Source organism: Aristolochia californica, unplaced genomic scaffold, assembly GCF_029961685.1.
Source record: "Aristolochia californica isolate CCGP_79_NKW_82.1479 unplaced genomic scaffold, dmAriCali1.0.hap1 SCAF_2, whole genome shotgun sequence".
NCBI lineage: Eukaryota > Viridiplantae > Streptophyta > Magnoliopsida > Piperales > Aristolochiaceae > Aristolochia > Aristolochia californica.
The window spans coordinates 49,395,724-49,405,912 of record NW_027181881.1 but is presented as its reverse complement, the minus strand read 5'-3'; the positions used below and the strand labels follow the sequence as shown (position 1 = coordinate 49,405,912).

The window sequence follows — 10,189 nt, the reverse complement described above, 5'->3', positions numbered from 1 at the left end:
GGGAGAGAGGAAGAAAAAAGAAAAAGATGACGCGCGATGGGGGGGGGGGGGGGGTGAGGAGAGAGAGTGAGGCCGAGAGCGTCACCCGTCCTTCAATTCCAAGAAGATAAAAAAGGGCCTTCTTCCACATGATTGAAATTAAACCGTGGAGATGAAGGGCCACTTCATCCCCTACATCGAGATGAAGCTTCATCTGCGCTCCACTAACGACTTCAATTGTTGAAGGGCGTTATATGGTTGAAGATCATTTTGTCCTTCAAGTTGCCTAAGCCCCCCCCCCCCCCCCCCCCCCCCCCCCCCCCCCCCCCTCTTAGGTAAAGAAAGGCTAAGAATATGCCAACGACGAGATGGTAAATTTATTGAATCTTGATCCAATGGAGACGACAGAACAGGAGATCCGGCAATCAGGTAGCATCTACCCTGCTCATCCCATATCGCTCCCCCAATCCCATGTTCCCTTACAAACATAAATCCAAACTGAAGATTTCAATCTTCAAGAAATGGGTAATCCGTATATCCGATGACAGGATCAGACGTGTAGAAAGTATCTCTGTTGTACTTGTTCAGTGGAGCATTAAGCTCAACCCTCCTAGGTAAGTCTGGGTTAGCCAAGAAGATCCGGCCGAATGCAACCAAGTCTGCATAATTCTCCGCAATGGCTTTGTTCCCGTCATCCCTGTTGTAGCCACCGACAGCTATGAATGTCCCCTTGAAAGCCTTTCTTATCGGCAGAAGACTGTGGGGAGTGGTCGAAGGCTCACCGTGTGCTATGATCATTCTAGGTTCTACCATGTGGACATAAAGGATTCCGTATTTGTTCAAAGCGTTGGCCATGAACAGGCCGAGAGCTTCTGGGTTGGAGTCCCCGGCCTCCATGTAATTGGCAAAGGGAGAGAGCCGGATCCCAACTCTGTCAGCACCTATCTCGTTAGTAACAGCTTCCACTATCTCTAGAGCAAAACGGCAACGTTTCTCCATACTTCCACCGTATTGATCAGTTCTGTCGTTCACTTGGTCTTTCAAGAACTGATCGATCAAATACCCATGGGCTCCATGGATCTCAACTCCGTCGAAACCTGCACAACCAAAGACAATTCGGGTGTCAGATAAGTTCACAGTTGAACTCCCTGAAGGCAACATCTGAGGGATCCCACCAACTGGTAAATAAACAGATCACAACTACCGTGTTAGGAATAATCTTTACAATATATCAATATAAACATGTTGAGTTTATTAGTTGAAAAAGTAAATTTACTATTGGAGCCTGACTTTAGCAGGATAACTGTATATCATTTGTCTCTTATATACTTTATGACCCCCCAGAGCCAATTGGTTCCCCGGTTACATCCAAAAGTTAGTTATTAAAGTTCCTTCTACGCAGAAGGTCCTATCAAAACAATGAGTCTCCATCTCCATCCGTTAAACAGAATCAACAAAAAGTACAATATAGAAGCAACTATTATTTGAACGAAGAAGCTTACCAGCTTCAATGGCATTCCGAGCAGCAAGTCTGAAGTCATTCACAATTTGAGGAATTTCATCAATCCGCAGCCTTCGTGGCGGGGAGAACTCTGAACCATCACCCATTCGAAGATGAGGTCCCAATGGCTTATCGGTACAAGAGATTGGAGCTTCTCCATTTGGCATAAAACCTATCAAGAGAAAACTAATGAGGAATTTAACAAATAAATAATGTCACCAGACCAGGTATAAAAACAGTATCAACTTACTGGTATTGGAGACCCTTCCCACATGCCAAATTTGGCAGAAGAAAACACCACCCTTGTCATGAACAGCCTTCACAATGGGCTTCCAAGCCTCAGTCTGTTCTTTCGTCCAAATACCAGGCGTGTCAGGATACCCTTGAGCGGTATCAGATACGACGGTAGCTTCGGCAATCAAGAGCCCACCTTTGGTAGTCCTCTGGGAATAATACAATATGGCGTGTGGCTGAGGGACGTTCCCATAAGACCTTTGCCTGGTTAACGGTGCTAAGACGATCCTGAAATTATAAACAATTGAAGGAAAAAAATATTAAAACCAAAACGCATGAGCTCTTGTCGGCAGGGTAGAGAACACAAATTGTTTATGCTGCTTGATCAAAATTACGGAGAGACGGAGCTCAAGCAAAAACATCGAGTTGAATCAGATACGGCCTACGGCCACGATGATTGCAAAATCGAATTCAGACACGAACACATTAACAAAGGGAAACGTCACTGAATTCGTCTAACACGAATTTTCAGCCTCAAATCTCGCTAAAACCCTGTGGTATCGAGCACAAAGAGCGAAAATGAAGACGATGTGCCTCATCATTCTATGATCAAATAATAAATAGCCAGAGATCCGAATTGAGCTAACATTGATTCACAATCTCGCATACTTACCTGTGCGAGAGATCGAAGTTCCCCATTCTGTAAGGGGTGAGAAGAGGGATTTTCGCCAATTGAGCGTTGTTCTCCATTTCTAACTCTCCGACTTCTAACTTGCAATGATTGAGATTTTCGCCGGATCCAGAGATGATTTATAGTCGTTGGCTCAGTGGCTGTTGTTGTCAAATGCCCGTATTTTTTTACTACATAATAACAACGCTACCTGTAGGTTCCATCCTCAAAAGAACAGTCAAATTTCTGATATTTTTTTCCTAACTACCTCAAACTATTAAAAACAGAAGACAAAATATAAAGTCACCTAAATATTTTCCGATAAACAAAATTAATAGAGAAGTCGAGGAATAGATTTACAGATGAGGTCTAGATACACCGCAAAATCAGGCGAGCCACACCTTTTTCCTCGATCAAAATTGCCTTTATCATTAATAGCCGCCGTGGTCCTACATCTCGTGGGAAAGGAAGGACAGAAATCAAAAGATACAAGAACGTCCCCTGAAGAATCACGTTGCCGTCATCGCTTATGTCAGATTACCGACAGCGGATCAACTCCTCCGACCACTCGGGAAGAAACCTCTCGAGCTTATTAGCCTGCGTTAACGCTGAAACACTGTGATTGGTGGTCAGCGCTTACGTAAAACTACAGTTTTGCTTACCAAAAGGACCATACGGACTATATGAGTCAAATGAAGTGGCTACCAGCACTCCATTTGGCATGTGACATGAAGCACCCTCAAGTTGAATTATTATATTAAAATCATGAATCCCATTTACAATAATAAATGAGAAATTACATCAAAAGAGGAGGGAACTATCTGAAAAAACAAAAATCTGAAATACAATGGGGTGGGAAAGGTATTTGCTAACAACAAGTTGTTGCCTAAAAGTACCCTGCCTTACCAAAGAGTAAGCCAATCCATTAGAACTTCTTGGAGTGTGACACCAAGGTAATAGACATGGAACTAGATAAGTCAAACCATCATATTCTTACTTTTCTAATGTGTAACCATCATCTATGTAGCTCTAAATTGCCTAAATCACCATTACGAGGTGATGGGATCTTGATGGTGATCACTTGATCTCATAGGAAATTGTCTTTGTCATCTAAATTGCTACTCAAAGATAGTGCAGTTCTATTCTTTAATCCATGATAATGGAAAACGAAAAAAATGAAAGAGAATAATGGATTTCATTTTTTCATTTAATCATAAATAGGAAAAAAAAAGATGAGTCAAACAAATGTGATGAGATGACCCCTATTCAATTTCTGTAGTCTTATCTAAGGAGAACAACATATGCTTAATGTAGTTGGTTCTTTGCTCTTCGGGTCGTTGGCCATCCCTCCGAAGTTTTGGTTTTAATACCAATATTTAGCAACAAACCCAGTATATCTTTTATAAAGAGGGTGGAAGTAGTTAATTTCAAGAATAGGATGGATGCAACCAACTGCACTTTCTTCTTTGTGTACTAAATGGGAAAGAAAGGTGCACAAATTAAGAAGAAAGCAAAAAGCATATCTGTGTTGGTGGGCCAGACTGCTAAAAGTGGGTTGATATGTATGCTAGATGCTTAACCTTTTTTTTATGAAATTCTAGATCTTGCAGATAATGTAATTTGTTAAAATAAATGGTGAGCTTTATTAAGCAAAAAGAATAAGCTACTAATGATCAGGGATGAGATGCCAAAACAATAAGAGATTGAAGGAGAATCCCACTCCTAGCAAGAGCATCAATCAAAGTATTGGCCCAACGCGGTACATTAGTCCATATACAAGAAAGACAAGAGGAGACATCCATGATGTCGCAAAAAGCAGTCAGGTGGCGCCAAGGGGGCTTGCAAAATAAGGATGAGTACCAAGAAATCACCACCATAGAATCTCCTTCGATGTTAAGCCGCCATGATAGGTGATCACGAAAGAGAAAGTGGCCCTGGAGAAGGGCAATGAGCTCTACAGTAGTTGAGTCCGACATCCCAAGAGGTCCCTGTAATGACTATGAACACCACTTATCTCCACATTAGTATGATATTGTCCATTTTGGCCCTAAGCCCTCATGGATTTGCTCAATCCCAAAAAAGTGAGTAGGGTGGTACCATCTTAATTACGGAAGGCACCAAAGTTGAGATTGAGAAAGCCCGATGGCAGAGGGTTCCACTCGTGGACAGGTGGCCTAGGGAGGAGGCAAACATCTGTGCAATGAGACCCCAATTGGTGTGGAAGGGAATGCTACCTAGATGACAAAACTCATGACCCTAAACCTTAAACCAACAAATTTCATTATCATTTCTAGGATAATTTAATGTTTTGGTCTCATGTTTTAAGATTATCTAATGGTTTTGCTGATTCTCTTGCCAAGAGGGGGTTTCCTTCCCGTCTTTCATTGTAAGGGATCAGTTGATGTGCCTTCGGGCTCTTATTGAAAATTTCCCTCTTTTTTTTTTTTTAAAAAAAAAAAGACTTTTACATTTGATTGTCAACTATAATAACCTAGGGTGAGAAACCATGATGGTAAAATAGTTTCACTTTGGTACCCTACGTTTAACTTTTTGTTGGTGACGCATGGAAAAAGGGCCTCAGAATAATTTGGTCTTATCTGGGTCATTATTTGGTGAATGGAGATGTAATATAGTTTCCTTCATCAAGTAGGTAGAATCTAATTCATCCATGAAAATGTATCATAACCCTATTAATATCACCAAATGGATAGATGATAAAACTTGAATTTGGCAGAAGTGACGCTGGGTAGATGATAGAACTGTAGTGGCCTGGAGTGCACACAACTTAATATGAGGACCTTGTAGATAGCTAAATGAATAGAAAGTGGCCTATTGTTCTTCTTTGTTTTTCTATTCATGATGTTGTCATTCTTGTTGTTATTCATGTTATTAATGCTGCAATCCCATTTGTTTTAGAGTCGATCTTTGATATATTTGATGACATTTCTCCTGCTGATAAATGGCCAGAATCAGGGAGAGCATTATGGTCCTTTGGCTGCAATAAATTGTGATTCAGGCGGTGATAACTCTAGCATGGAGTCAGTTCTTTCTCTAGATGATGGCAGATGGTCCAGTCCAAGAAAAGACTCCAGCTCTTTCCCTCTGGATGTCACTAGAAATAATGCTCAGTTTAACATTGTAAGACATCCTTCTCCTCCTCCTGTTCTTGCTCATGTACAGCGAGATGTTCTCCAAATACCACCATCAAGAGCATGATGGTACCGGAGCCGGTACTTCAGGTACCCGTATGTAGGCTTGCATCTAAAATTTACCATGCATAGGAGTCATAAAAAAAGGGCTCATAGGTGAGGATGAGTGTTAAAAATTGTTCTTCATTGATTTAGAATTAGAAATATCTTGTGCTCATTAATTGGAAATTGGGATCCTAGCTTTAACTAGTCATTTTGGAATGAACTTGAATCAAATTTTATTTTAAAGAGCTATACTATTTCCTCCGAAAGTGAAAAACGGTTCAACTATTGATTGGAGAAACTAAGATTGCGTTTACTCTGTCCTTGGGTGAATTAGGAGTAATGAGCTTAATTGGTTCATAAACTGAACATGAGAGAATATGGATTGGCTGAATTTTGCGTCCTGACCAGTAAAATCAAGCTTTGATTTCATTATGTCCCAAACTTAAACACAGAGAACTTCAGAGATTTTACTTAAGTTTCAGAGTTCAGGTTCTTCTTGCGTATGGGTTGAACATTTTCATTTTGTGAAAACTGTTGCTTGTACAGTGTCAGACAACAAATGAAGAAGAAATATTTGATGTGCAAGATTAGTTTTCTCTTTTCCAAATTGGCTGGATACATGTAAGTGTTTTTTTTTTTTTTTTTTTTTTTGGCAATATTCAGTCTAAATTTATGTTCCTTTCAGAATGATCTTATCTGTGCATTCATAAGAGACATTATTAAATTGCTTTACTGTAACTACCAAAACAGAAACAATAATTTATCATACAGCTCTTCTGGGTGAAAATTTAGAAAACAATAACAACCTTTTCTTGAACTGTATCTGATATAAGCTAGACTGCTGCATAAGAGTATTATTGTTCAGTCCCTACCTTCCTTTTGGTTCCCTTTTAATTGTATTACACATTTTGGCTTGACAGACGCACCCAACGCAGACTTGCTTCATGTCTTCAATTGACCTTCACACTCATTACTCATATCAGGGGAGAAATAGTTTCCTATGTTTTACTTTGATGAAAGCAATGCTCCTCCGGTTTCACATCTCAATATTTACTTTAAGCTTGTTGGAAAATTTGCCCTTCTATTTGAGACTTGGTGTTTATTATGTTAAATAATTATTCTAAAATATTACTAAGATTATTTTAAAAAATTTCAAGGCTCCTTCCACCCTCCACCGAAAAGAAAATGGAAAGGAGGAGAGGGGGCATGATTCAAATTTTTGTCAAAGTACATATAAAGACAGATACTCATACACATTTATAAAAATATATATCAAGAACAAACTGCCCCTCCCAGTTAATAGTATCATTAGCCACCATTTTTCAAGTTATATAATGAGAGTGAACAAATGTTGCAAAAGAAACTACAAAGGAGGTTACTAATGGACTCCAAACTAAACCAGTAATCTGCCTCTCCAATCAGCCATAAACAACTTGGGACATGGAAAGTTCATTGAGAAATGAGTTTGCAAAATGAGATCACTAACCAGTAGATAAAACATCTGTATCGCGGATTATTTCCATTGTAGGAAGTATAATTGCAGCCACAGGATTTTGCTCAAGTCCACCTCCTTCATCTATGATCAGCCTCAGACCCTCAATGTGAAGTTTTCCATGATGTCCACTCACTATTATGGTTGGTGTCTCAGCCAGCTCCTGAAAATAGAGAAAATTCATAATGAAAAGGGTTATTGTTCTAACGAAACAAAAGCTTGTTAATAGGAAGAATTTGTAATGAGATATGCCAGATGACTGTGCAAGAACATTCTTAACATACAGCAAAGCAATTTTGTTTGGCACACAAATAGCCAGCAATGTTGAAGTTAATGATGACCTCTTACTCTCCAAATCAGCAATTGTAAAATGACAGGGGCTCCTCTGTCAACTCTTTCAGAGGTCTGAGATGGTTGAGAAATGCAGAGGCTTTTTAAACAGTTATTGGCAGTTTATAATCATCAGGCACTACTCAGTTTCGAAACAGTCACAAGCTTTAAAATAAAATTGGAGTACACTGTCAGAATTTGCACTCTTTTCTTCTTTGCATTGACCTTTCATACTCCAATAAACCATAGTGGCATTGTTTGTCCAGCAGAATTCAAAAATTAAGCCCTCCAACAAGACGTACGAAGTAGTCGTCTCTAATTGTCTGCAATAAAATTATCCAAACTGCCTTTACTTCTATTAGAGGTGTCTGTGCCCCTCCCAATAGTTACGATACCAACAAAAGCATTTCTCAACTTTAAATCGAGATTAAACATTAACCTCTCAACATTTAGACAACATGAAGTTGACAACCAACTACCCTCCAGGAATAGGCTTAGCACTCCTTTTTTTTTCTCTTAGCTTCACTCTATGTTCTTCCTCCATCAGTTTTGATTTTAAAGACTTTTTTGAAAAATTTCGTTTTTAAGATTCTCCTCAAACAATATACCTGCCAACAAAAACATAATGCTGATTTACTCTGCAACAGTATTCACAATAACCTTTTAACATAAAATTGGTCACCAGTTTTCATTTTCTAATTAGAAGACATCAAAACAGTCTCTCAACCGTTGCTTCTACCAGCAAGCATGTCTGCAACAAAATTCATCTGAATACACAATATTAAACCATCAATTTTTTTCATATTTTCAAGGCCTTGAGTTCAGCAAAGCTTTATCAATGAAGAACAAGAACATTACTCTACGATTTGTTGTCTATTTAACTTCTCAAATAGAGGAAAAAGAAAAGCAACACTAAATTTGTTTTATCTGAACAAGTGAGAAAGGCGGCATTACCTTTGGGATTTCCCAAACATTTTTTCTTCCGCTAAGAGCTTCCACCTTTTGGATGCTGGTGTCCTTAGCTTTTAGTTGTTTTAACTGATTCTCAACTCCTTTTGCCTTCTCCAAACCTGCATGCACAGCCATCAGTTTGCAACAATGTTTTCCTTTTGAATCTTCAATCCAAACGTTGTCCTGTAGATATCATCACAAACATTAACTCAATCTCCATTTTTTTCCAGTGGGATATAACAACAAATAGAGCTTGACCGCTAGAAAACCAATAAATTGCAGTAGTTTAGCTGCATTCCCACTTTATACCTCTTCATGGACCCAGGCCAGATTCGAGAGAAACTTTTTGTGATCCTCTGGGACTGCTTTGGCCAAGTCTGCAGCAAAATCATTCAGCAGGACAATACAGATTTCACATTAAAATCTTTCACAGAATGTTAAAACAGAACAGGGCATCTTTCTTTAAAGAGACAAACTCCAATTGATTTCAATTGCAGAAGTTTCAAGCAGAATAAGAGAAAATGAATTTGATTTCGTAAAAATATTACGAGCATCCGTTAAACAGAAGGAAACCGACATGTCAAGTATAATATTATGAAAAAAATTCAATGGCCGGTGGGATTCTAAATTTGGGCCGATTCATGAAGCCGATTTAATTCATTTGAGAGGAAATAGAACACGATTTCAATTCTATGTCGAAGACGTCTTCCCGTGATAAGTCCCTCTAGCTTCATATATTCCAGAGGAAAGATATCAGAAATGGAAAACCCTTACCGGGGGAGCCGTGCGGAACCCCATACGATTCAAAAGTGGGCGCCGCATCATAAATAGAGCCCTTGTAATCCATCCCCTTCTTCGCGTTGAACCTCTCCTTGATGCAGCCACCCCATCTCCTCCCCTGGACATGCATATTCTCGTAACCCGTCCCCTTGAACCATCCTTCCCTCTCCTCGTTGGCCTGGAACTCCGCCCATGTGGCGGAAAAGGGGGAACCATCCGGCGGGGGCGGGAGAGCGCCCACGAAAGCAGCAAAGGCGAAGTCGTGGTTCCCGCAGAGGAAGACGTGGGTCTGGTTCGGGTACCGAGACGGAAGGGAGATGAGGAAGTCGAGAACGAGGCGGGTGCCGGGCCCGCGGTCGCAATAGTCGCCGAGGAAGATGACTAAGGCAGACTCGAAGGCCGATGCAGGCAGTCGGTATTGGAGATTAGACCAGAGGGACTGAAGCTTGGAGATGTAGCCATGGAGGTCGCCTACGCAGATGACAACGCGATTTGTGCAGTTGCTGCTATCGGACGCTGAACTCATCGTACTTAGGTGCCAAGCAGCTACGGCTTTGTTCAACAGAATTTTCAATTACCGAACACTTGCTCTCCTCGCGCGCCGATGGAAGAAATGAGGAAAGGGTGGGGGCTCCTCTTCCTTTGCTTCCAATGGTGGGAGACAATACTTTGATTTTTAATATATTTTTTTAAATTTCAAAGGGTGGGGGCTCCTCTTCCTTTGCTTCCAATGGTGGGAGACAATACTTTGATTTTTAATATATTTTTTTAAATTTCAATATTTTTTAAAAATTTAAAAGTTGATAATAACACTATAATATCATCAAGGGTCGAGTGCGAATCAAACCTGGTCGACCAGGTGATCAGTTCACGAGTTGGTGACTGGGTAAAATTTTAATATTGAATTTGGTTTTTTTATTTCGTCTAGAAACTTCCAAAACTTTGTTGGGGACTTTTGACACTTCGAACGGACCAAGACAGATATGCCTCCGAACCAATCTTGCAGTTGGCTCGGTCGGTCGGTCGCTTATAGTGGCCGTTAAGGTTTTTCAATGAGG

At 40.1% G+C, this 10,189-nt stretch overlaps 2 protein-coding genes across 2 annotated transcripts; both read right to left on the bottom strand.

Annotated features, from left to right (window-relative positions):
* Positions 1 to 333: 333 nt before the first annotated feature.
* On the bottom strand, positions 334 to 2,546 carry LOC137955461 (putative 12-oxophytodienoate reductase 11). Its single transcript, XM_068802411.1, has 4 exons — positions 2,388 to 2,546; positions 1,731 to 2,002; positions 1,482 to 1,652; positions 334 to 1,076 (listed from the first exon to the last, which is right to left on the bottom strand). Exons 1-4 carry the CDS (start codon positions 2,462 to 2,464, stop codon positions 487 to 489), a joined length of 1,110 nt encoding a protein of 369 aa, XP_068658512.1. The 5' UTR covers positions 2,465 to 2,546; the 3' UTR covers positions 334 to 486.
* A 4,282-nt stretch (positions 2,547 to 6,828) lies between these two features.
* Positions 6,829 to 9,762, bottom strand: LOC137956475 (tyrosine-protein phosphatase RLPH2-like). Its single transcript, XM_068803995.1, has 4 exons — positions 9,126 to 9,762; positions 8,661 to 8,728; positions 8,355 to 8,534; positions 6,829 to 7,233 (listed from the first exon to the last, which is right to left on the bottom strand). Exons 1-4 carry the CDS (start codon positions 9,655 to 9,657, stop codon positions 7,060 to 7,062), a joined length of 954 nt encoding a protein of 317 aa, XP_068660096.1. The 5' UTR covers positions 9,658 to 9,762; the 3' UTR covers positions 6,829 to 7,059.
* Between the last annotated feature and the right edge of the window lie 427 nt (positions 9,763 to 10,189).

Excerpts from the sequence above, each read along its gene's own strand:
- LOC137955461 (XM_068802411.1), bottom strand. The coding sequence starts at position 2,464 with ATGGAGAACAACGCTCAATTGGCGAAAATCCCTCTTCTCACCCCTTAC. Across the intron at positions 2,003-2,387 it reads AACTTCGATCTCTCGCACAG|GATCGTCTTAGCACCGTTAA; the intron begins GTAAGTATGCGA and ends TTATAATTTCAG. Across the intron at positions 1,653-1,730 it reads GGGAAGGGTCTCCAATACCA|GTTTTATGCCAAATGGAGAA; the intron begins GTAAGTTGATAC and ends TTCTCTTGATAG.
- LOC137956475 (XM_068803995.1), bottom strand. The coding sequence starts at position 9,657 with ATGAGTTCAGCGTCCGATAGCAGCAACTGCACAAATCGCGTTGTCATC. Across the intron at positions 8,535-8,660 it reads TGGCCTGGGTCCATGAAGAG|GACAACGTTTGGATTGAAGA; the intron begins GTATAAAGTGGG and ends TGATATCTACAG. Across the intron at positions 7,234-8,354 it reads ATGTTTGGGAAATCCCAAAG|GAGCTGGCTGAGACACCAAC; the intron begins GTAATGCCGCCT and ends CTCTATTTTCAG.